General features: G+C 35.1%; 2 protein-coding genes across 2 annotated transcripts in view; one reads left to right on the top strand and one right to left on the bottom strand.

Annotated features, from left to right (window-relative positions):
• Positions 1–4,111: 4,111 nt before the first annotated feature.
• LOC128550095 (uncharacterized) lies at positions 4,112–26,973 on the bottom strand. Its single transcript, XM_053528252.1, has 9 exons — positions 26,525–26,973; positions 24,916–25,114; positions 23,885–24,079; positions 21,833–21,940; positions 17,938–18,141; positions 17,087–17,228; positions 15,640–15,797; positions 12,283–12,456; positions 4,112–10,714 (listed from the first exon to the last, which is right to left on the bottom strand). The coding sequence occupies exons 1-8, from the start codon at positions 26,738–26,740 to the stop codon at positions 12,350–12,352; spliced, it is 1,329 nt and encodes a 442-aa protein (XP_053384227.1). The 5' UTR covers positions 26,741–26,973; the 3' UTR covers positions 4,112–10,714; positions 12,283–12,349.
• The window catches only part of LOC128550094 (transcriptional adapter 3-B-like), a 59,932-nt gene continuing 58,961 nt past the window's right edge, over positions 26,933–27,903 (top strand). Inside the window, exon 1 of the mRNA XM_053528251.1 lies at positions 26,933–27,070. The gene's annotated coding sequence lies outside the window, so the exon portion shown is untranslated. The remainder of the gene's footprint in view (positions 27,071–27,903) is intronic.

Raw genomic sequence — 27,903 nt, forward strand, 5'->3', positions numbered from 1 at the left:
CAAACACACTTGGTACTTCCGTTTTGTGCAATTATTATGCAAATTTTCTCAACTAAAGTATAATGCTTTCTTTCTTACTTAATCTTGTATAGAGAAATTTACATGAATATGATAACTTTGTCGACAGCTTCATTACTAATAAAGTAAAATAAGTAACAATAACTTGTATGAGCCGTTGCATCAAACAGGGCCAGCTGGCAAAATAATCTATCTAACTATGTATCACCTAGTGTTTCTTATTCAAGGGCTTTCACTTGGTAGGTGGGAAGGGGTGCACAACAGAAGTCCCACCCGATGAAACGGGGACCGGGAAAAAAAATCACGTCTGTAACAGACTTTTCCTTGGTACTAAACTGATAAATGGTTATAACACTTCAAATCTGTAATATCAAGCTTTACTGATTTCTGTCAGTTATATAACTAATAATATCATGGAATTATTCAACATTTGTACATACAGCAGATGCATTGCCACATTGGTAACTGTAAATGATTTTTCTCTATACCTCAAAAACAGACATAACAAAACAAGATTAAATCCTTAACTAGCTGTTTTAGAGAGGTTAAATCATTTACCATTAAATCATTTACTGGCTGTTTTTGACAGAATAAATCATTTACTGTTTCAAAGAGTTTACAACATTACTGTTTGATCATTTACTGGTTGTTTTGAGAGACTAAATCATTTACTATTATGTGGTTTAATCATTAACTGGTTGTTTTAGAGAGGCTTAATCATTAACTGGCTGTTTTAGAGAGGCTTAATCACTTACTTGCTGTTTTACAGAGGCTTACTCATTTACTGGCTGTTTTAGAGAGGCCTAATCATTAACTGGTTGTTTTAGAGAGGCTTAATCATTTACTGGCTGTTTTAGAGAGGCATAATAATTAACTGGCTGTTTTAGAGAGGCATAATAATTAACTGGCGGCTGTTTTACAGTGGCTTACTCATTTACTGGCTGTTTTAGAGAGGCTTAATCATTAACTGGTTGTTTTAGAGAGGCTTAATCATTTACTGGCTGTTTTAGAGAGGCATAATCATTAACTGGCTGTTTTAGAGAGGCTTAATCATTAAATGGCTGTTTTAGAGAGGCTTAATCATTAAATGGCTGTTTTAGATAGGCTTATTGATTAACTGGCTGTTTTAGAGAGGTTATTTCTTTGTCATAATTGCAGATGTCTCCCAGTCATGTACAGACAGGAGGTGGTCCCTGGAATAATTAAAATGTTTCATTGCTCTTAATGAAATGTTGTTAGGAGATCATATTCTCCTATAATTCTCATCACAGACCTCAGTGGATTGAAGGTAAGATACAGCTGACCCTGTCTTAGTGGCCACTGTATTAACCCTTACCCTGCTAAATTTCTATAATGAACTTGTCCTTTTTTAAATTTGGACAGTACCATTAACTGTTAAAAGGGGGCGCTTACCAAAGAGATACTGACTGAATGGCGAACAGTGCAGATCATGATCAGACTGCACGGATGTTCAGGCTGATCATGATCTACACTGGTCGCAACAGCAGAATCAGTCATGCCTAGCATAAGGGTTAAGCAGCCAGTCAGCTTACTTTCTAAATCTATATATGAGCCGTGCCATGGGAAAACCAACATAGTGGGTATGCGACCAGCATGGATCCAGACCAGCCTGCGCATCCGCGCAGTCTGGTCAGGATCCATGCTGTTCGCTAATAGTTTCTCCAATTCCAATAGGCTTTAAAAGCGAACAGCATGGAGCCTGACCAGACTGCGCGGATGCGCAGGCTGGTCTGGATCCATGCTGGTCGCAAACCCACTATGTTGGTTTTCTCATGGCACAGCTCATATTGTTCTGACTTCCACCTGCTTCAAGCAGCCAGATTGTGTCATTCTCTTGGCTGGCTGCTGTAATAAAGGTTTGATTGTTCTCAGATATTCCCTTTCATGAAGTTTTCATGGAATTCTGTTATACTGTGTATTCAAGGCAAGCAATGAATTCCAATTAATTGACCATTTAATAAAATTAAGAACTGAAAACTGTTCAACTCCATTGTTGTAGAATCCTACTATGGAAAAAGACTTTACAATATTCATAATAGAGAATTAATGGAGAATCTCGGAAATGCGTGTTCCCCCCCACCCCCTGCCCCGATCCCCGGGATAAAATAATGTAATTTTCAAGTGGCAAGTGACAGTGAAAACTACTTCATGAAAACAAGTAAAACCTATCTCAAACATGTAGCTATCAACAATTTGAGGTTTGCCACAGTGTTATGAGTCTACACAACCTAGATGAAAAATTCAGTGTAGTTTCTTTTTCTTGTGGCCACTTTATTTTTGGCTAACAATGTTCGTTATAGATACACCATGGACATTTTATGTTTAGCGTATATGAAGACATTTTCTGCATATGCATGAATTCACTTGGTAAATGTTAATGTGAACATACATAGCCTTGGGATATAACAATGAAATATGAGCGTACCTTTTGTTTTAGATATGAGGCCCAAGACGGGGAGAAATATATAGAGGATATTTGTTTGTTTCAATGTAAGATTGAAATATTTTCACAAGTGAACACCACATGCAATATTTTCATGAGTGGCATTGCCATAAGTGAAAATGTAAGATAAGTGTTCATGAGTGAAAGATATTTTTATCTTACATGTAAAACAAATTTTCTTCTTATTTCATGTTTTGACTAAATTTACCCATTTTATAGTTTCTTACCAAAAATATATTTCACTAAGAAAATACCACATATATTTAATATTTTGTTGATACTCTGATTTGTTTGTTTGTTTTGGATTTAATGCCGCTTTTCAACAATATTTCAGTAATGTTATGGCTGGCAGTTGACCTAACCAGTGTTCCTGGATTCTGTGCCAGTACAATTAAACCTGTTCTCCGCAAGTAACTGCCAACTTCCCAGCATGAATCTTAGGTGGAGGACGAATGATTTCAGACACAATGTCTTTTATCAATCTGTCACGGTGAACATACGGCCCGCCCGAGGATCGAACTCATGACCCCGCGATCCGTAGATCGGCGCTCTCCCTATTGAGCTAAGCAGGCGGGTTGTTGATACACTGAAAAACGTGTAATAAATTTTATACAAATGTGAAATGAATGGTTATGCACTACATATCTGATTATTCAAATTATTGTGACTCATCATGTTAAAATCAATTTTACTATTTAAGGATTTAAACATATGTTAAAATCAATTTTATTATCTTAAGGTTTTGAACTTCTAAATTCAACTCTAAAGTTTCTAGAGCTTTGTTTTGTTATAGTAAATGCCATTTTTCAACTTTTTTTTCAGTTTTATAACAATTATAACAGTCAGTTACCTAACCATTGTTTTCTTTCCCTGTAAGTGACTGACAACTTCTATACATGTAAAACAAGAGGAGGAAGGCTATAATGAGCCAACGGTCAGTTATCCCTATCCCGATATGCAAACCTTTGTACTTCTAAATGAAGTCTTGTAGAAGCTGGTATGGCTCAAGTTTATATGCAGTTATTACATAACTGTAAGTTGTCATGTTTTCCAGAATGACATTTTCCTAATAATCTTCCTTCAAAATTTTAAGCGCATCTTTTTAACTTTAATACAAAACAGTATAAACAATAATACTTGCATACAAAGATATATATTTACCTTATAAAAACTAACAAAAATTATATATTCAGAAGATTTAAAAGCGGAAACAGCTAGAACATAAACCAGATGCCAACTCCTGATTTATTAGTTTCGCAAGTTTTTCTTTTTTACAACATTGCATTATCATTCATACAGATTCATTCCATATTGTTTTCCCTTTTTTCTGAATGAAGCCCATTCTGGGTTAGGTGTTTATTTCATAATTACTTAATTACCTTAAAATTAATTTACAAATTTTGTAAACAAGCTTTAATTGATCTGCTGAAGTATCTAACAATTAACTTTCTAATAAAATTAAACTTGCTATAGATAATTCAGCAACTGACAGACAATGACAGTCCGTAGTGTGAATTGTCAGGTCTAAAAGGTGCATGGGACTACTGTGACTAGATATCTATATGCAGTAGTTCCAAAAGGCAGTAAAAAGCTGTATACAATTTCAAAACAAAATAAAGAAAACAGGTATAAAATTCAACAATTTATTTCCCTTTCAAAACTAAGCACCAAAATTATTAACCAAACTGAATATGAATAGAATTTTTAAACTATAAGTTATTTTTGAGCATATGTGACAATAACAAACACTATTATAAATGTTACAAAAATAACCACTTATCCTCTACAGAACTAACACAAATATTACAACAGAAAGAATCATAAAATTATTGCATTTAAGTGAGGTCTATATGAAAATTTATCGACCTAGGAGAAGTGATATTGACTGAGAGAAAAGCCTGAGGTTGGTATTACTTTCCCCAGGTTGATAAATCATACTGACTAAACCTCAAAGGCAAGAAGTGTTTTACAACAGGAACTCATCATCTCCAATTCTACTTGTGGAAAGGATTGAACATATCTGCAACAGTTGGTTATATTGTTGGTGTTATGACTTTAAATTGTGCAAAATGTGACACTGTGTAACAATATAATATGATGTCATTCTTTATGGTCAGTAACAGTTTCTGGCTCCACAATCAAATCATGACATTTTATCACTAATTATATGACTCTGCTTAGATGCTGGCATTGACTATTATATTCAAGAATAGCAGATGTATAAATAATATATATTTTAATACAATATAAACATAAACTTTGAAATTCATCCAAAAACATCAACAGCAAAGCAGTGGAATCTGTTTACAGCAGTGACCCCGTAATGACAATCTGCACTTTCCGTGCAACTAGCCCTTACCCTGCTAAATTTCTATAATGAACTTGTCCATCTTTCATTTGGGACAGTACCATTAACTGTTAAAAGGGGTGCTTACCAAAAGGATACTGACTGAATGGCAAACAGTGATCTACACTGGTTGCAAAGGCAGAATTAATTGTGGCGAGCATGATAAGGACTTAGTACTCTTGTTCAGAAATTTGGCATTCTTCAGACATAAAGTAGCTCAAAACCAACATGACTCCAGCTGGTGCTAGGGGGTTGTGAGGGGCATTGCACTTTCCATTTATCTCTCATGAATACACTCATTCAAACTGAGACTGTTATTATTTTATGGTACTTGGTTGCATTCTATGCTTCCAAAGGATCTTTTTACAGATTATAACATGTATAAACCCAAGACTGCTGAAGTCACGTACCAAGAATATATCATTTGCTGACTGTCGTAACAGGCTCACTACCTGGAGACGGTCGTCCCAACCAAATCTTAACACAGTCAAACTTTGATATAAAGACCATGTTTCATTCACTGGTGAAAATATAATGCAAATATCTACCTAAGAAATGAAACATGTTGTCTTTAGTAAAGGTTTGACAGAGTTTCATAACTAGATAATTTCACGGCCTGACAATCTTTGTGAAATAGATATATTCACAAGATCATCAATAAGTTAATTTTGAATACCTTTAGACTAGATTTTTTTTTCAGAATAATTTATATATATATAGAAAAGTTTAATAAATGCAACTCTCCTGAGGTACTGTACAAAAAAAACAACAACATAACCATTATAACTTATGACTACAATTAACAAACTCACTATAAAAATGTGAATACAACAGTCCATTTGTAAAATATAGAATTTTCCTTTCTATGTGAACAGGAAATAATGCTGAAAAAGGTTATGAATCAAATACTTTATATGCATTATAAAACATTTATTATTTGTTATACCTGAGAAAAATGAATGGGGCATTTAAATTCATCCAGTAAATTTCTGACTTCATCCAGTAAATTTCTGACTTCATTATTTGACAAATAAATGGTCTAGAAACAATTTACTTTTTTGCTGTTATGTAAACAGCATTTCAGTATGGTTAAAAGGTGAATGAAAATGGTTCAATTTTAATAAAAGTTAATTTTAAAAAGGTTTAGCATGAATATGATATTAAACAACAGATTCTTTGGATATGTCTAGTTTAACAAGCAATATTTTCGAAGTATTGTCATATTAAAAGCAGATTGTGTTAAAAAGCATTTGAGCTGCACAATGAGAAAACCAACATTGTGCATTTGCGACCAGCATGGATCCAGACCAGCCTGCGCATCCGTGCAGTCTGGTCAGGATCCATGCTGATCATGGTTTCTCTATTTGCTATAGGCTTTGAAAGCAAACAGCATGGATCCTGACCAGACTGCTCAGATGCGCAGGCTGGTCTGGATCCATGCTGGTCGCAAATGCACTATGTTGGTTTTCTCATGGTGCGGCTCATTTATGTATATACATAGAAAACAACATCCAAAGATAAGATAATAATGATCAACAGTTATTTTCTACAATAATTAAGATTTTTTTACATGTATATTGTAATATTTATTTCATAAAGGGCCTTAACTGATAACCACATTTTTTAGATGCATAGACATTATTGATTGCAGAATCAACTAGAGCTATCACTAAAGGTGATGAATGTACCCCCCGCATGCACTGACACAGTACATTGCAATTTGACGCACACAAGATTGCATAATTATGTGGACTGTATGTATATAGAATGTATGTATACAGTATAGTAACAAAAAACAAAGTCCCATAACTATGCAGAATATTTATCTAAAAGAATGTAACATGCACCATGCACAACTAGGGTTGGTACTGATCACTTGTGTGAAGTTTCATTAAATTGTGTCAAGGGGATGAGGAGATATGGTGCGCACAAGATTGTGTCTATGTATATAGTATAGTAACAAAAAAAAACAAAGTCCCATAACTCTGCAAATTTTTTTTCTGAAAGAACCTAACATGCCCCCTGCACAACTACTGTTGTTACTGATCACTTGTGTGAAGTTTCATTAAATTGTGTCAAGGGGATGAGGAGAGATGGTGTGCACAAGATTGTGTCTATGTATATAGTATAGTAACAAAAAAACAAAGTCCCATAACTCTGCAAATTTTTTTTCTAAAAGAACCTAACATGCCCCATGCACAACTACTGTTGGTACTGATCACTTGTGTGAAGTTTCATTAAATTGTGTCAAGGGGATGAGGAGAGATGGTGCGCACAAGATTGTTTCTATGTATTTAGTATAGTAACAAAAAAACAAAGTCCCATAACTCTGCAAATTTTTTTTCTGAAAGAACCTAACATGCCCCATGCACAACTAATGTTGGTACTGATCACTTGTGTGAAGTTTCATTAAACTGTGTCAAGGGGATGAGGAGAGATGGTGCGCACAAGATTGTGTCTATGTATATAGTATAGTAACAAAAAAACAAAGTCCCATAACTCTGCAATTTTTTTTTCTAAAAGAACCTAACATGCCCCATGCACAACTACTGTTGGTACTGATCACTTGTGTGAAGTTTCATTAAATTCTGTCAAGGGGATAAGGAGAGATGGTGCGCACAAGATTGCGTCTACGGACAGACGGACAGACAGACAGACAGACAACCTGAAACCAGTATACCCCCCCTTACAACTTTGTTGTCGGGGGGTACAAAAATATCCATTTCATTAAGAGCCTTAATTGATTAACACGCGTTTACAGGTTACCGCCCTTGATACATGAAGTAATAATAATAGTAATAACAATAATAATAATAATAAAGACATTTTTTTTGTTGGGTTTAACATTTAACAATTATAGGTCATATGACGACTTTCAGCTTTGATGGTGGAGGAAGACACAAGGTTCCCCTCCGTGCATTATTTCATCATGGGCGGGCACCTGGGTAGAACCACCGAACTTCCATAAGCCAGCTGGATGACTTTCTCATATGAAGAATTCAAAACCCCGAGTGAGGCTTGAACACACATAGGTGAGGGGTAAGTGATTTGAAGTCAACGACCTTAACCACTCGGCCACGGAGGCCCTAATAATGAAGTCATTAATTACAATGATTTACTATACAGAACAAGGCAGTCTGAAATACAGCTATTTCCCCCGCCGCTGTTATGGATAGTGGAAGGGTTGATGGTATTGGGTGGAAGCATTGACGTTGTTAAGTATATTTTATAGTCCATGTATGACAACATCAAAGAATTTGTTCCAAGCGATATGCTGAGAGTTCGCAGGAATAAGTATAATATAAAAAGAATCATGAGTATATAATTCATCAATGAAACTCTGGCAAGTAGATCTGTTATGGAATATAACTCATGGGTTTTGCAAACCATCTCAATAAGGTGAACACTTCACCAGTGTCAAGAAAATCCTTCAAGTGGTTTAGCAGAAAAGGAGGGGACAGGAAATTGAAGGCTCATATATTTGAGTTGTGACATTGACCTTGAGCTGGCATGGGTGAATTTTCAGTTCTGCACATCGTCTTGATAAGGGGAATATAACAGCCAAGTCATATTAAAATCCTTCAAGGGGTTTAGGAGATACAGAGCGGATACAAAATGGAAGTCTCAAACCTTTGACCTTGAGTTGTGACCTTGACCTTGCACCGACATGGCTGACTCATAAGTTCAGCACATCCTCTTGATGAGGTGATCATTTGACCCAAGTTTCATGAAAATCCTTCAAGGGGTTTAAGTTATATGGACCGGATACAATTGTTACGGACAGATGGACAGAAGGACGGACAGAGACCATTCCTAAAACCCTCCCACCAATTGTGGCGACGGATTTATTAAAAATATCCATTGCATTAAGAGCCTTAACTGATTACAAAGTTTTTATAGGTTATCTCCCTTGATACACAAAGTAATACATAATGAAGACATTAAATACAATGAGGAGATACGCACACAGAGTTAAGCACAAACATTTGAAATAACTACTCATACAAATGAAAGTAATAATCTTTGCACACTTTAAATTCTGTGCTGGAATGAACACATCAGTCAAGAACCATTACAATTTTAAGTTCAAAACTTCATAAATCACAGCACAGATACTTGTATGGAATAGTATTAGGTTATTTATCACTGTTTTATACAATTTGGCAATATATCTGAATTCTAAAAAAAAATATACAAGCCAATAGGCCAGTTCAATATCATTTTTGGATGGGTAAGAGTCTAAATATAGCCCGTATTATACAGGATAATGTTAAATAATTCTTTTTATTCTTTGCTTATTTTTCTCAATTAAAAGGAAAGGCAATATGTTGGGTTTAAGCGTTTAATGACACTGAATTTTATGCAGAAACTTTTATCAGACAAAGGCTTTCATCGTTTAGTTAACATGAAGATTAGAATCAAAGTTGCTGCATTGCCTAATACAGAATAAAATGTATCCAATATGGAAATATATTGGATAATTTACACTGTACAAATGTGAATCAGTTGGTTGAGAAAAATAGGCATAGAAAACAATATTGACAAGAATTCACTGAATCACATTGTTATTACTTTAAATTTGTAAACAATAAACAACAAATGGAAGGACTTACTAAAGTAAAAAAAACAACATTGTTTTAAAACTGGCTGAGGTAGTCTTATGACTGAAAGTCTGTACAGGGAATTCCACATGAACTTTAGCTAGCCCTCTACTTACCAAACTGCACCAGTCACTAACAAAATATGTAAATGTTTTGTTATATATTTTGATTAGTAATTTTGATTTTACTATTGGTTACTTCTGTTCAAATATTGAATATTTCTTTATGGTGAGTTACTTGAAGACAACGTTCTGGAAATGATATCCATAAACAGAATTATGCCATTTTAAATCACATCCACACAATTTAGGTCTAATGTGACTTTGCAGCTTTAATGTTGGAGGAAGATCCCTGACCCCAGGTACCTCTCTACATAATACTCGAGACACAGATGGGCATATAAGTAGAACTGACAACCTTCCATAGGCTAGTTAAATTGCTTCTTCAAATCTTTACCCGAGTGAGATTTTCTACCTACAATGGTGAGGGCAAATCCCTCGGCCAAGAATTACACATACACAGCAAGTGAGTAACAATTTTTCTGACACATACTGTAATAAACAGTAGGGCTGCTGCAGTCCTTATGGAATACCCTTTATACAAATTAAACTATGAAGCACCATATAATAAATTGCTGCTAAAATTACAGCATTACCATTACAAACATCTTTTGTTCAAGTTGAATAAAACAAAAGAAAAATAACCAAAAGAAAACCCACACAAACAGAATAATGCCTGTTTTCATATATATGACTATTATATCTGTTTTGCAAGTTTTATGAAAAAAAGTTTAATTTTGTTGTTCTTACAAAAATGATACACATGTATACATTTTTATCCTGATGTTCTAGGCCAATTAATGAACAAATTCCATATTAGATATTTGTACCTCCTACCTTTATTCAAGTTTCAGAGGTTACAAAAGAAATCAAGATTTCATAATTTTTCTATAAATTAAAAACAAATGGTATAACACCTACAGGAGACTAGTTAGCACAAAACAGGTGTAAAAGTTATGATAATGGGCTAAAAAATTTAGTTTTTAAGACTAGAACTGTAACATATACCCGTGGAAGTATGAAATTACAACCTCTTCAATATGTATGTACTATTAAATTCATATTTCAAAACACTTCTAATTTATTTGTTTACAACCAATAATGGGTTTCATTTTTTTTATATAATGTATGCATCAAACTTTGAGTAGAAGCCAGAAATATGCAAAGTTCATTCCATCTGTGATGTCACACAAGAGCGATGTCAACATTGTATGACACATGCCCTCTGAAAAGATAGAATAAAATATAAAGTAAAAACAAAGGAGTGAACTCCAAAAAAGAAAATCTGACATGAAATTTCTGACAATATGTACATCTCTACCTTTTTTAGACAATGGAAACAAAGTTCCATTTTAACTGGATGGAAAATGTAGGTACAGAGGTAGTTCTAATATCGCTACGCCCAAAAAAAATGGCATAACTCGATTACTAATAATTGAAAATGAAAGCCCGGAACTATGCATACGTCCTAACGATATATCCCAAGTTTCATTTCAAATAGATGGAGAGTACAGATGTAACTGTAATAAGGTTAAGTCCAAAAAATGAGAATCACTCAAAAGATAATAATCAGGCATAAAAGTCCAGATCATATACACAAGTCCATTTCATCTTGATGATGTACATAATATTTAAAATAGGATGGAAACTGAACAAGAAGTTCAGTGTACAAGATGTTAAAACAAGAGCTGTCAGAGGACAGCAACACTTGACTATTCAACATCCTATTAAAGCCAAAAAAGGGGCATAATTTTGTAAAAATGCGAAACAGGGTTATGGAACATGTACAATGCATATCAGCTCATGACACTGGACCAGTGGGAGAGTGAAGTTTCAATCCATTCCCATTAGTGGGTACTTAGATACCAGCTTACATACAAAAACTTAATAAAAAATTTCTAAGTCGAAAAAGGGGCATAATTTTGTAAAAAAAGCAAAATAGAGTTATGGAACTTATGCAATGTAAGTCAGTTTATCACAAGTGGTTACTGATATACCAGCTTACATACAAAAACATAACCAAATCAGAATGCCGTGGACGCCGACGCAGGATTTTTCTATGATTTGACCTAGTGAGCAAGTTTTTTACCGAGATAACCAAACTTGAAACTTTATCTAAATTCATCACAACAAACATTCCCACCAGCTTCAATGTACACCAGCTAGAAAATGTGACCTCTAGTGTGTTAGCCAGGTTTTCCTAGTCTTAAATTTGATCTAGGTCTGATAAAACATTGTGACCAGGTGTCACGAAAATTAGGTGGTAAATGTGGCCTCTAAGAGTGTCTACAAGGTTCTTCTATGACTTGACTTCTTGTTGAACAAGCTTTTTGCCTTAGATGATACAGTTTCTTTCTTGTCCTAAAATTCAACACGACAAACATTCTGACAAGGTTTCATGAAATGTTGCCTCTAGCTGGTTAATATTTTTCTAGATCTGGCTTAGCAACTTAGTTTCTGACCCCGAATACCACAGTTTTGAAGTTAATGTTTATTTTATAAAGTAAAAGATTTTCATGATTTCATGAAAATCAAGTAAAAAATGCGGCCTCTCAAATTTTATTAAGTTTTTACTATGATTAAACCTAGTGACCTAGTTTTTGACCCCAGATAAACAATATCAAAGTCATCTGAGATTTTACCGAAGCAATCAGTCTGGCCAAGATTCAGTCAAAATTGTGACCTCCAGAATGTTTACAATAAAATTTTGCTGATATGTGACAAAGACTTTTTCTATATAAAATAAGCAAGGTTAGGGTATTTAGTTTATAATATTTTTTACAAAATACTTGCTTAAAAACAGTTGATTGTAAGTCTAAGAGCTTGCATTTAGCAGCATCAATTAGACTGTTGTTCCCTGTCAGCTGGACCCCATTCCTGCTGTACAGCCATAACAGTGATTATCCAGTGTGATTTCTGCACCCTCCAGATCTGAACAAGATTCTATATCATATATGGTTTTCATACCTGAAAATAATCAGCAACAACAGATATCAACTAATGACAGCTTTTACTAAAAGTTCATATTGCTGCACAGCCTCCTGAGAATGTTTTGAATAAACTGACCAGAGCTGCATAAACAAAAAGGTGGGCATGAGTGCCCTATATTGCTCACCAGAATTTCACAGCTCAAACAGCTAAAAAAAGCACTCTACCCCTCCCCGCACAATCACATCCTACAGTAGCTTTGAGGATTTTAGTAAACAGTCTCAAAAGGAATATGTTGTTTTGGAAGCAGGCTAGCCCTTTCAGACAAGAAAAAAATCAAGGATGTTTGAAACCAAGTTTGTTGAAGTTCAGTCAATAAATTCATGAGTAATCATTTACTTTTTTCTACTTTTAGCTCTGGCAACACCGTAATGCAGTTAAGTGTGACCATTTAACCAAATCTGATAAATGTCAATCAAATGATATCAGTACTACTCATCAAGTTTGGTGAATTCAGAGGTTCATGACAAGAAGTTGCAGTATCTTTGCATTATGCTTCAAGTTAAATTTAGAGTAAATACAAATAAATCAACCAATATGAGTGGCATATACCCATGTAAGGTATATAATGATCTGTTCAACTGTCATTGCTACAAAGTCTCCCTTTGAGGGTTTCTTTAAATTTGAAAAGCTATTTAAACAAGAGGGCCATGATGGCCCTATATTGCTCACCTGAGTACCATTCAAGTTTGGACATAGAGCACATAGGCATACACATTAAATATCATCAGGATAAACATTTTCTAGTAACAGACCCTTTTGACCTAGTCAGGGCCAATTTCCATATCAAGTTTAAGGGTCCAAGGCTCAAATGCTGCATTTTTGTACTAACATGACTATTCCTTATCCTGGAAGACTTGAATAACATTTAAAACCAATCTCATTAGGTGCTGCTGATATACATTTGTTTACATAAAATAAAGGGAGGTAATTTGTCATAAATTCAGTCAAAAGTTATCTACCCTGATTGTCCGAGTCCATCTGATGGCACAATGACATTTCAAATTAGTATCTTCATTGGTTACTGAGATACACCCACTTTAATTTGAAACAAAGTGAGTTAAGTTGACATAAAATCAGTCCATACTATCTACCCTGATTGCCTCAGTCCAACTAAAGACAGTAATGAAATTTCAAATGAGTTCTATAAATATTTACCGAGATAAATCCATTTTTATCAAAATCAGGGCAGGTAATCATGCATTGGTACATGCATGTAGAAGATACAAAGTACAAGCCTATACAACAATATATTAGTAAAGTATTCATATCGAAAACTGTTCAGTTAAGAGTTATCTAATATTACTATTTCTTACCATGAAAGACATAAATAATATTTCAAACCAATCACTTTAGAAGCTGCTAAGGTGTATGAATTCATTTAGATAAAAAAATAAAGGGAGGTAATTTGTCATAAATTCAGTCAATGTGTATCTTCACTGATTGTCCAAGTCCATCTGTTGACAAAAATGAAATTTCAGATCAGTATCTGCATTAGTTACAGATATATATCCATTTTAATTTGAAATAAATGGAGATAATTTGACATAAAATCAGTCCATAGTTATCTCCCCTGATTGTCTCAGTCCAATTAATGACAATACTGAAATTTCAAATAAGTCCTATAAGTACTTACTGATATAAATCCATTTTGATTACAATCAGGGGAGGTAATCAGATATAAAATAACTCTGGAACCTACGATTGGAGCTGACAGATTTGTCATGGAATCAAAGATTTATTGTTGTTGAAGATATTTTGGAAGTTTGTATCAAATCAAACCATAAATGAAGTCTCTATTTGGTTGCAAAAGCCAAAATAGCAAATTTTGGACCTTTAAGGGGTCAAAACTCTAGAACACATGATGGAATCTAGCCAATTTAAGAAAGGAACCTGTGGTGATACAAGTTGTGTGCAAGTTTGGTTAAAATCAAATCATAAATGAAGCTGCTGTTGTACAGACAAGGTCAAAATAGCTAATTTTGGGCCTTTAAGGGGCCATAACTCTTGAACCCATTATGGGATCTGGCCAGTTCAAGAAAGGAACCAAGATCTTATGGTGACACAAGTTTTGTGCAAGTTTGATTAAATTCAAATCATAAATGAAGCTGCTATTGTGCAGACAAGGTCAAAATAGCTAATTCTGGCCCTTTCAGGGGCCATCACTCTGGAACCCATAATGGAATCTCGCCAGTTCAAGAAAGGAACCAAGATCTTATGGTGATACAAATTGTGTGCAAGTCTGGTTAAAATAAAATCATAAATGAAGCTGCTATTGTGCAGACAAGGCCAAAATAGCTAATTCTGGCCCTTTCTGGGGCCATAACTCTGGAACCCATAATGGAATCTCGCCAGTTCAAGAAGGAACCAAGATCTTATGGTTATACAAATTGTGTGCAAGTTTGGTTAAAATAAAATCATAAATGAAGCTGCTATTGTGCAGACAAGGCCAAAATAGCTAATTCTGGCCCTTTCTAGGGCCATAACTCTGGAACCCATAAAGGGATCTGGCCAGTTCAAGAAAGGAACCAGGATCTTATGGTGATGCAAGTTGTGTGCAAGTTTGGTTAAAATAAAATCATAAATGAAACCTCTATCGTGCAGACAAGAAATTGTTGACGGACTGACGGACGCAAAGACGACAGACGAAGGGTGATCACGAAAGCTCACCTTGTCACTATGTGACAGGTGTGCTAAAAAAGCAGCTTACTTAACTAAAAATCTAGAAAATGACCAAAGAATGCAGAGGACTGATCTTTTTTTTTATAAAGTTTGGGAGAACTAATTACTTTATATAAAGTCATGTTATTAATGGCTCAATTATGACGAAAGTTTATATGAATCATTCTTAGCTCTGCTGCTAGGGGAAAAAGCAATACTTGTATCAGATGAGGTAGTATATAGTCAAGACCTCTGTGGGTTTTGATCCCACAACATCCACGTTAAGCGGTTAATACCTTAACCACTTGTCCTAGGAATCATTTAGTGGTTGTATATATTTATTCATAAAAGCCAAACAGTGAGAAAGATTCAAGAATATTTGAATCAAACTCCAGTGTACTTCCTAGAAAATCACAGCATCAGTTTCATTTGAAGACGTGTGGTATTAACTCCAGTAGGGTTTGGACCTGCTACCTGGTACTTCCAGGTTAGTAATCATACCTGCATCCACCATCCCTAGGTCTAGCTGCTGATTGAAGTCACAGTCATACAAGTGACCATTCCAGTTCACACTCAAGAGGTTACGACACATCATGTTATCTACTGTAGCCAGGTTGTAGTTCCGTACCAACAACTCCATGTAGTCAGCTAACTCATTTCTGGCATATATAAATATGTTTTCATATTTTGAGGAACTATTAAACATTATTACAAAACAAGACCACCCCCTTGCAGGTGCAGATGCTCATATGATTTTTTTGTCTCTGTATAACAGAAATAATGACCTACCCATGACTTTCTAAGTCCAAAAGGGGCCATAATTCTTGCAAAAAGCAATGCAGAGTTACGGTACTTGCTGTGCAGTGTCATCTTCTAATGGCGAACAACTGCTCCAAGTTTTAAAGTAATAGCTTTGATTGTAAAGGAGAAAAGTTTACCTAAACGCAAAACTTAACCAAGAAATCTGATATTTTCTAAGTCCAAAAGGGGCCATAATTCTTGCAAAAAACAGGATGGAGTTATATTTCTTACTGTACAGAGTCAGCTTCCAATGGTGAACAAGTGTTGCAAGTTTTAAAGCAACAGCTTTGATAGTTTAGGAGAAAAGTTGACCTAAAAATAACTTAACCAAGCAATCTGATTTTCTAAGTCCAAAAGGGGCCATAATTCTTGCAAAAAGCAGGATGAAGTTATGTTTCTTGCTGTACAGTGTCAGTTATTGATGATGAACAAGTGTTGCAAGTTTCAAAGCAATGGCTTTTATAGTTTAGGAGAAAAGTTGACCTAAACATAGAACTTAACCAAGAAACCTGATGATCAAGTGATGACAGTAACTAATCATTTTTTCAAAAAATCAGATGAGCTAAAAAAGAGAGAATTTTTTAGATATCAGAAAATTATTACTATATTTCTTAAGAAGGCTTTGAAATTTAGTTACTTACAGATTATAAGTTGTGGAAACTCATAAAAATTAGTTGTTTTTACTAATTTTTCCATTCAAAAATGATAAGTATTTTAACAGGATACCGAAGGTAAACTGCCTTAATTATACAGCTTTATATTCAACGACTGTTATGTACGTATTCCCCCATAGTGTACTGGTCAAGATCGCAAGAAACTGTTTATTGCTGCAGGGACCTGGGTAAGATTCCCAACTCCAGCATGTATATTTTTCTTGATTGGCATTTTCAAGATAGTTTAGAAACAAAAACTAATATTCTAATGTAAAAGTTCATAATATGACAAAACTTCAATTTGAAAAAAAAAGATCATTTTAGCCAAAATCTGAGCTGAGGTCAGTGCCTTTAAGAGGTCGAAATTCCAAATAATGTATTGACTGCTTTTTTGTTTCATTACTTTCTAATGAAAACACAGAATATACTGCCTTCATGTACCTTTGCATGAATATGTGACTCTTCTGAATGCTCTTTTTCAAACCTGTAATTACCTTCTGTATAAAAAGTCGGCAAATCTTTTGATAGGCGTATTGGTGATGGTGTATAGCTTGTTGAAGTATATACCAAACACTGCTTCCAGCTCTTCTTTATATTTCTCCTCTAAGGCTTGTTGTGGAGGAGGTAAAAATGCACCTTGAAAATACAGTCCAGTATGTACAAAACACTGCCTCCAAACAATGAACACAACTATACTGTATAATACAGGCAAACATGTATTAAGCAGACAGCCATGGAAGCGACACAATCTGACTGCTTCAGGCAAGATGAAATCACAACAAGAAGTTCATGTGGCATGTTAGCTGACTGGCTGCGTAAGCCAAGTGGCTGCTTAATAAAGGTAGCCACTAAGGGAGGTGATCTATATACCACACCTTGAATGGACTTGTAGTACAATATTTACTGTCATGCAACAGGCTCATAAAGACCATGCATTTCACTTCCAGGGTGTTTCTTAAAGACAGATGTGACTGCATACAGATCACAGATATTGTTCTTCACCATATCCAATCAAATAAGTTCTTACAGATTTCTTTTATAATGTGTGTGGTACAAAGGTTGTGTGATATTTCAATTCATGATAATATTTATGCATGGGAAAATAAACTGGTAAACACATTTAAAAGATAGAGTTAAAATGATGTTTGCTATAATACTTCCGCAACACAAATTTGTGAGAAATCTGACAAAAATAATTCCAATTGAACTTCTAGCTGAAAGCAAAAACCATAAAATACAATCCTTAATTTACAGCCTGAAAGATTATTTCTCTCAAAAAGAACAGTGTGAAACAAGGACATGTAAGATATTTTATTTCTGTCATATACATGTGATGCACACTCACCCAGGGGATTATAAACAAGATCAAGTTGAAGTCCTGTGTCTGGCCTTCCATACCCAATGTCATTCAACATCAGCAGAGCCTGTATGCTGCGGTCAAACACTCCACTTCCTCGCTGCGTGTTTACATTCTTAGCACTGTAGCATGGTAATGATGCTACAACATGGAGACCATTGTCTGCAAAGAACTGAGATGTGTCTTCCTGTCCTAGAATAAGGAGATAATGGAATAACCTCATTTTCAACAGTACAGCCAAATGCACATATTTGCATAAGTTTTTGAATATTCCAGATATTTGCATACACATTTATAATACATAACAATATCTATAAATCAGTAATTATACTATTCAAGTTTTTCATTTATTTGCAAAAGATTTGCACTGGGGGTCATGGCATTTTCAAAAGCATTTCACAATGTCTAGTGGTTAAGGTGTCTGCTGCTCAACCTGGGGGTCATGGCATTTTCAACAAGAGTGCCAGAATGTCACAATATTCATAACTTTATCATGACATCACAGTACATTAGGGGTTCTAACTGACCAATCAGAGAGCTGCATTTTCAAGTACCTGCCAGTTTCCACTTGGGTATAACAAAGTATATTTACAATGAACATATAGTGACTTTAGAAACAAATATCACAGCATTTTAGAAATCAAATTAAGATTTTTCACTGCTCATGTCCCAGATGATGCTACAAACGACAAAACTTTGAAGTTTCATTGAAATATCATATCGATTTAATAGCTTTATTTTAGTTAAAAGTTTGAGATTTTACACAGGGAGTCTATGATAAAGTCCGAGTAAAATGTAATCAATACCCAAGTGAAATAAGTATCATTCCACAATGTTTTGGACATGTTAAAATTATGAATACGTCGGTCATAGCAAATTTCTTTACACTAGCACTTGTATTTGCAAATGGAATTTTAACTCTGTGGTTGTGTAGTAACTATTGTAATCTTTTCTTTTTCTAAGTCCACACAAAAATCCTTACCAGGTAGAGATAGGTCAAAATACACCTCAAAATTGGATGTAACATGCATGTTGTACAACAGAAAAGTGGTCTTGATTTTTTCCTACGACTAGTAATGAAAAATTACAATATAAGCTATTTATAGTAACAACAAAGGGAAGTAATTCTAAACAAGAGCACCGCCTTGCGGGTGCTGACGCTCATCTGATTTTTTTTGTGCAATAGAAATATTGTCCTACCCATGATTTTCTAAGTCTAAAAAGGGCCATCATTCTTGCAAAAAGCAGGATAGAATTATGTTTCTTGATGTACAGTGTCCACTTATGATGGTGAAAAACTGTTGCAAGTTTTAAAGCAATAGCTTTGATAGTTTATGAGAAAAGTTGACTTAAACATAATACTCAACCAAGAAAATGATTTTCTAAGTCCAAAAGGGGCAATAATTATTGCAAAAAGCAGGATGGAGTTATGTTGCTTGCTGTACAGGGTCAGCTTATGATGGTGAACAAGTGTTGCAAGTTTCAAAGCAATAGCTTTGATAGTTTAAGAGAAAAAGTTGACCTAAACATAAAACTTAACCAAGAAATCTGATATTTTCTAAGTCCAAAAGGGGCCATAAATCTTGCAAAAAGCAGGACGGAGTTATGTTTCTTGCTGTACAGGGTCAACTTATGATGGTGAACAAGTGTTGCAAGTTTTAAAGCAATAGCTTTGATAGTTTAGGATAAAAGCTGACCTAAACATAAAACTTAACCAAGAAAACTGATTTTCTAAGTCCAAAAGGGGCAATAAATCTTGCAAAAAGCAAGATGGAGTTATATTTCTTGATGTACAGGGTCTGCTTATGATGGTGAACAAGTATTCCAAGTTTCAAAGCAATAGCTTTGATAGTTTAGGAGAAAAGTTGGCCTAAACATAAAACTTAACCAAGAAATCTGATATTTTCTAAGTACAAAAGGGGCCAAAAATCTTGCAAAAAGCAAGATGGAGTTATGTTTCTTGCTATACAGGGTCAGCTTATGATGGTGAACAAGTATTCCAAGTTTCAAAGCAATAGCTTTGATAGTTTAGGAGAAAAGCTGACCTAAACATAAAACTTAACCAGGCAACGCCGACGCAGACGCCGACGCCGACGCCGACAACCGCTCAAGTGATGACAATAACTCATCATTTTTTTTCAAAAAATCAGATGAGCTAAAAAGGGACCTGCGCATGACACTCTGTCTCATGATGGTGTACAATTGTGCCAAGTTACATCAAAATCCCTCCATGCATGGAGAAGAAATGCTCCGGACAAAGTCATTCTTCTATCTGACCTTTGACCTCTTAAGTGTGACCTTGACCTTAGACCTAGGGACCTGGTTCTTGTGCATAACATCCAGTCTCATGGTGGTGAACATTTGTGCCAAGTTATATCAAAATCCCTCCATGCATGAAGAAGAAATGCTCTGGACAAAGTTTTCATTCTTGTATCCTTTAACCTCTAAGTGTGACCTTGACCTTAGACCTAGGGACCTGGTTCTTGCGCACGACACTGCGTCTCATGATGGTGAACAATTGTGCAAAGTTACATCAAAATCCCTCCATGCATGAAGAAGATATGCCCTGGACAAAGTCATTCTTGTATCTGACCTTTGGCCTCTAAGCGTGACCTTGACCTTAGACCTAGGGACCTGGTTCTTGCGCCTGACACTTCGTCTCATGATGGTGAACAATTGTGCCAAGTTACATCAAAATCCCTCCATGCATGAAGAAGATATGCTCCGGACAGTCATTCTTGAATTTGACCTTTGACCTCTAAGTGTGACCTTGACCTTAGATCTAGGGGCCTGGTTCTTGTGCACGACACTACGTCTCATGATGGTGAACAATTGTGCCAAGTTTCATCAATCTGAAGATCCCTCCATGCATGAAGAAGATATGCTCCGGACAAAGTCTGTGGACGCCGCCTGCCAAACCGCTCGCCCACCAGGGGCGTTCCCATAATACTTCCAGTTTTTCAAAAGGGCGTATAAAAAGCATATCACAATGGTTACCTATGACAGACATTTCAATATGACATCTGTAAACTGAAAGATGCCTTTGTAGAAAAGCACATGTCTCCTTCAAAGCATAGTAGTAATAGGCAAGAAGTAAATAGGGAACAAGAGCGAAAGTCAAAGAGACACTGATGGTTGGCTTAGTGACTGAAATGCAGTAGAGATCATCTACTTAGCATGTCCAATCATCCCATGAAGTTTCAACGTTCTGGGTCATGCGGTTCTCAAGTTATTGATCGGAAATGGTTTTCGATGTTCTGGCCCCTGTGACCTTGACCTTTGATCGAGAGACCCAAAAATCAATAGGGGTCATCTACTCTGCATGTCCAATCACTCTATGAATTTTCATTATTCTCGGTCAAGTCTCAAGTTAATGATCTGAAAGTTTTCCATGTTCAGGCCCCTGTGACCTTGACCTTTGATCCAGGGACCCCAAAAACAAACAGGATCATCTACCCAGCTGTAAGCCCTATCATCCTATGAAGTTTGAAGGTTCTAGATCAAATGGTTCTCCAGTTATTGATCAGAAATAAGTGTGACGGACAGACAGGGCAAAAACAATATGTCTCCTCCAAAATTACATGTGTAGAAAAAGACTTTTTTTTAAACTGTTATTTTATTCATCAAATCTGATTTAGTATTATTTTCTTCTTTTTTCCATTTTACAAATCCAAACACCATTTCCAATAATTTGTATCATGATTATTGGCTCTGTATACTGAATCTAGGCATTATCCTATGTTGTCACCATATAAAATGATGTAACACCTTTACTTCCACTTTATCAGATGTGCAGAACTTCTTTAAGAACTGTAAGGTAGGCTTCCTGATTAAACAGATGTAAAAGGAGTCATAGAAGGAGCCATTCAGTGTAATAATTTACCTGGCTCTAACAAAGATGTCAGATTGGTTCTCACAATCACAGTTTTATTAAGATGTCTCCCGGCAGCAGCAAGATGTCGAAACTCATCATTTAGTTCTGGTGCTCCACCTGCATACAGTTATAAAGTCTGCAATATCTATTATTTAAGACTTTTATCAGCTTGACTATTCAAAAAAAAGGTAGAGCTATTGTGCTTAACAATTCGTTGACGTCCCAATTTGGTTAAGCTTTGTATGTAACCTGGTATCTCAGTAACCGCTTGTAGGAATGGAATGAAACTTCATATACTTATTCACTGTGATGAACAGACTTGCACAGCATAACTCTATTTAGCTTTTTTAGAAATGATTCCCCTTTTTCAACTTAACAATTTTTAAGTTTTTGCATATAAGCTAGTATCCCCGTACCCCCAGGAATGGATTGAAACTTCACACACCTGTTGACTGTGATAATCTTACATGCAGTGCACAGGTTCCATTACTCTACTTTATATTTATACAAACTTATGCCCATTTTTTTACTTTTATATTCATTGAAATTTCTATACTGACAAGGCTATTGAACAGTTGAGTGTTGGTGTCCTCTGACAGCTTTTGTTGTTCGTTTTGGGTTTTGTTGTTTTTCAACAGTATTTCTGTTATGTAACAGTGGGCAGACAACCTAACCAGTGTTCCTGGATTCTGTACCAGTACTCCTGTCCTCTACAAGTTACAATCAACTTCTCCAGATGAATAAGAGGTGAAGGACAAATTATTTCACATACAGTTAAGAAATGAAAAGAAATGAAAAGAAATGAAATTATTTTTTTCGGTGTTCATGCAAAATGAACGACATAGTAGGATTGGCAAATCCATAAATCGCGCTAGCGATTCATGTTTAATTTGCTGATCCTTATCTGTCGTTCATTACGCATTAACACCGAAAAGAAAAGTTTCATTTCTTATATTTACATTATATTTCCTTTCCATTTGTAAACAAGGTAATATAAATTGCACACATTTTGTGGCATTTAACATTAAAATCAGCTTCCCGGCCATTCTGTTCACCAGACAGAACAACTGCAACGTCATCTAAGGAACGTTCTCCCTGACTATACGCGGACGTCGTCAAAACAGCAGTCGGTTATCACTAAGCAGCGATGACATAACTTTCACGCCTTTCCTTTTGCTGTTCATACGAAATGAACGTCATAATTTTCAATGGAAAAGAATAGGGCAAATGTAAATATTGTCTTTTAACAGTCACATGGAAAATACATATTCCATTAGTATCAATCATGACCCCACAATCTGTATGCCTTCACTTTCTCTATTGAGGAAATCAAGCAGGCTTTAACATTACTAAAAGAGGACTCAACAATAACAACAAGGATTTGCACGACCCGTAACTTTTTTCCCCAACCGATTTGCGTCATATGACAACTTTCGGGCTAGGGTAAAACCACTTACCTTCCATATACATGATAGTTGGCTTTTAACTCACTGAACTGGGCAGCGCTCAAACCAAGAGAGGTGAGGAGCAAGTGATCTCAAGTCAGCAGCCTTAAGTCAGCTATGAAAGCTCTTGTCTTGTAAGAATACCTGTATCATCTGGAACAACTGATACATCACTAGGTGCTGATTTCTTAGCAAAGCCAATAAAAAGTGATCCAGCTTTGCTGACTATATTTCAATCACTTAAACTATGCAAAATTATTTTAGTATTTTAAAGTCCTCATCTTTGTACAGTTTTATAAAATACTGTTTAACCCATGTTTACAATATGTCCGAAGAGCAAACTCCTTTCTACTAAGAGATATTTTCCTTCCCATAAGACAAAATACTTCAACAGTTCATCTCTAAGAAGTCTCTGTACTACAAACAAATTCTAAACAGCCCCAACATTGTTTGCTTTAGAGAATTTCACTGTACTTGCTAAAAGCTTTTCTAAGCTTGAAAATTAGATTATCACCAGTATATACTTACAATGGCTGCTTTTATGAAACCAAAACAAACTGAAACAATTCTAATTCTACAAAGACATTTTTGTTGGAGAAACTACGTATGTCTATACCTGTGATATCGAGTGTGTGCACATGTGGACTATTTGCCAGGACATGTATACATCTGTCTGCTGTCTTTCTGTCCATCATTTCCTTCCTCCTTGGAGAAGATTCCACATGGCAATGGTTACATGCCTGGTTACAGTACAATCCTATGTTGACCTGTAGAAATTCTATGGTCTTTTTTCTCAATGCTTTGTCTTGTACTATTAAATCAATACAACTATAACAGTCATTGAGAAAAAGAAATAAAAAAAGATTACAATATAAATAGTTAAATTGTTTTACTTTAGTTCTCAAACAGATTCTTAAAGCACCACTGCTACAATCTGAGAGCTATATGACATTGTCTGTATATACATTTACAGGAACTATTTTCTCAGAGCAATAATGTTGTCTGTATTTATATTTACAAAAAAACTATTTTCTCACTTAACTCTAGATAAATTTACACATAAATTCATTCTCACTTAACTCTAGCTTGATAACACTGTCTCATGTATCTGAATTTAAACAAAAACAAAACTGGGAGTTATGTCCCTTGTAGGTGAACATGTCGTATGATCCTACAAAAAATGTATGTTTCAAAATGACTTCAGTAATGGTTCCATAAGTGGAACAAGACGGAACAGGACGGAACAGGACAGGAACAGGACAGAGACAGTTCGGGATGGGACTAACACACATGATATGGCACACTCAAACAAAGTTTGGTAGGGACATGATAATTTCTCTTAGCATACAATCTTATACTAGCAAAGTCTGTAATTAAATGGACAATTTGTTGGTGTTGGATGTCAATCACAGTATATGTCAAAAATGTACACCTTCATATTCTATATAATTTGTATAATTCTTTTCAAGCCAAGTGACAGTCAGTGTGGGCAAGTTAACATTTAGTCAAATTTGCCTAACTCAGTCAGAAACATAATGTCCAATACGGAAAACTGAGCTAGGATTAAATATATGTGAAGATTACATGAAACCAATTCTGTCATTTTTACAAAATATTCTGAATACAATTATTACAGTTTAACTAAACCTTTTATTCCCTTTTCCAAATTTTTCTCCTTCCAGTATGTAAAAAAGTCAGGTACTCCAATATGATCTAAAGCTCTCTGTCTTTTCTTCCTTTCTTCTTTTGTAAGTTTCTTTTGGCCTAATCTTTTCAGTTCAGCTGCTGTGATCTTGAATTCTTCATTTTCATCCATTTCTTTTAATGTCTCTGGTATAAGGGACGTCTGTAGAAAGTATGAAAAAGATCACTGTATAATTGCTTCTTTTTTTCACCACTTTAGTCACAAGTGAGTTATGTGCAAACAACATTTAACTAGAAAGATGTTAGATGCTACTGATATAACAGTTTCATAAAATCAGCCTAATACCACAGTTATGGTACAAAACATTGATAATAATACTCCATGCTATTTCAGAAGCTTCTCAAGGACAGTTGCTAGCAAGGGTAACTATAGATGCCTTATTTAATACTAAAGATAATAGGTAAGGGTAGATTTCTCGGAAGCACAGAGCACCTCAAACACAGCCTCAGAGCCACGCATTTGCAAAGTAGGCCCACAACAAAAAGAAGCTGTAACAGAAAAATATTAAAGACGGGTTGCTTCAAAAATCTAACTAAGCCTCCATTTGACATATTTAATGTTCAGTGTAGTGTCCATGTGTAGTAGTCATTTTATTGTAAGCTGGCTCCACATTTTTACCAAGTTTTGAGCTTTATTTGATTTTTTATCATTGTTTAAAAGCCAAACAGAATTTAAACAAGAGCTGTCTGAGGACAGCAATGCTCGACTATTTAACAGCCTTGTCAATTGAATGAATATAGTGGAAAAAAAGAACAATTTTATAAAAGTGCAAAACAGATTTATGGAACCTGTACAATGCATGTCAGTTAATCACAGTGAACAAGTATGCGAAGTTTTCATCCATTCCCATTAATTGGTACTGAGATACCAGCTAAATACAAAAACTTAACCAAACTGCTATGTCGAAAAAGGGGCATAATTTTGTTAAAAAGCATAATAGGGTTATGGAACCTGTGCCATGTAAGTCAGTTTATCCCAGTGAATATCTGTGTGAAGTTTCAATCCATTCCCACAGGCGGTTACTGAGATACCAGTTTACATACAAAAACTTAAACAAATCTAGGGATGCCCAAGCAGATGTTGACGCAGATGCACTGGTAAAAATGTAAATGATCATTATCAAGCATATGTCAAGTGAATGCTGATATAGATCTGTGAACGATTTGGATTTAAGTTTTAGGTGAATATTGATTAAATCTTATTTGACATATTTAATTCATTTGTAATGTACAATTAAAAACTAAATATTTTTAAAATAACCTACAATATATGGAAAAATGAGGTACATACTCCTAGAAAATCCCTTACAGGGTTGTCTATGGGTACGGATCTGTACCTCTAGAATCAGATTCTAGAGGTACAGATCCATACCCTAGACACTTCCATGTACATAAATTATGCTTTAATTTTTATATTATATCCTGGAAAATAATTAAGTTTCGCAAAATTATATATTGTCAGAAAAACTTGTGAAGAAACTAACTGGTTAGCTATGGGAATAGATACCTAATACCTTTGATAAAGGTTTAAGTATTAAGGATTGATCCTTGCCTTTGCTCTGGATTTCAAGTCTTGAAGCCCTTTCCATTTCTGTGTCTCTGCTACTGGCTTAGCAACTGGTCGGGTAAGTTTATGCTCATGAACATTCACACTTGTGTTGTAGTCTGGAAGATCTGTGGAATTGTTTGTGACATAATTTCTGTTGAAGCGAACATTGGTTGATATCAAGGTTCTTTTCCCCAAAGAAATAAGCCTTGAGAAGTTCATTTTAATAACAAAGGAGTTATCTCCCCTTACCAAAACTTTCAATGAACAATCTCTGAAACACGAAAAAGTTAATGTTTTCTTTAAACATGAAACATTTCTTGCAGTACATGGATTACGTGATTATTAGAGCTGTAATTCATATGGTTTATTTCGGATGACATCCCAGCAGAGCTTACAAAGCATGAAAAATATCTTGTAAATCTGATTTCCTTGTTTTAGTGTTGTGCTTGACGTCATCAATAATTGCGTCCGGCTGATCAGAGTTCTGTTTGTAAAATTGCCCTGTATTACTTCTGTTACTGCAGTTTTCTTAAAATAGATCAAAAAGTGGTAAGTTGAAACACATATCTAGTTTTAACTGATGTAAATCTTGCTTAGTATTTAATATTTTCAGACAGATGCAACACCTTTGTAATTGAATAGTATCCGGACAACTCAGTTTCGAATTGGAAATGTGAGAAGGCCGCAAAAATTAATTCTCTGTGTGTGTACATTCAGGTGTAGTCCAAATAATAAGACCTGCACTTCAGGTCAACGTGATAACTTTGACTATTGCTATCCCGTCAGGTCCAATCTTATTCTGCATATTTCTGTTAAGAAATCCCAATGAAATACATAAATAATTAAATATGTTGGGATTATTTTTTGGTATACCAGTATGTACAATGTATTTGTCAGGGTTCCCATTCACGTAAATATGTACGTTTTTCACGTATAAATTTCGATCTGAAATGTACAGAAAATTGCTCTTGTGCGTATTTTCACGCAATAAAATTGCTGACCCGGAAGATGATAAATTGTTCGAAATCAAAATAACAGCGTACATACAATGCAATCAATTCGAAAGTGGCAGAAAAATGAACAGTTTGTGGAATTCTATTGTCTATATTTAGTCTTTTCGGGTGTTACTTGACTAGTTCCGTGTAAAATAATTAAAGCGGAAGTTATAAATAGAAAGTTGTAGAGACAGTCTAACACGTGGTATTTTTTGGAGTGACGTAATCGATTGCTGTCTGCATATGCGAGAAAAATGAACCAAACTAAACTAACTGATTTATTTAATAAACAGCGAGGGCAAGCGATGTCAACAGTCGAGCCGAAAGGTGTTAAGTCTGAATCCTAAATATCAAAGACTTATACGTCAGCAACAAATAACAGTAATT

The sequence above is a fragment of the Mercenaria mercenaria genome, chromosome 17 (genome assembly GCF_021730395.1).
Source record: "Mercenaria mercenaria strain notata chromosome 17, MADL_Memer_1, whole genome shotgun sequence".
In the NCBI taxonomy this organism is placed as follows: Eukaryota; Metazoa; Mollusca; class Bivalvia; order Venerida; family Veneridae; genus Mercenaria; species Mercenaria mercenaria.

Excerpts from the sequence above, each read along its gene's own strand:
- LOC128550095 (XM_053528252.1), bottom strand. The coding sequence starts at position 26,740 with ATGAACTTCTCAAGGCTTATTTCTTTGGGGAAAAGAACCTTGATATCA. Across the intron at positions 17,229-17,937 it reads TCTTGTTTATAATCCCCTGG|GTGCATTTTTACCTCCTCCA; the intron begins GTGAGTGTGCAT and ends TGTATTTTCAAG. Across the intron at positions 12,457-15,639 it reads CCTAGGGATGGTGGATGCAG|GTATGAAAACCATATATGAT; the intron begins GTATGATTACTA and ends GATTATTTTCAG.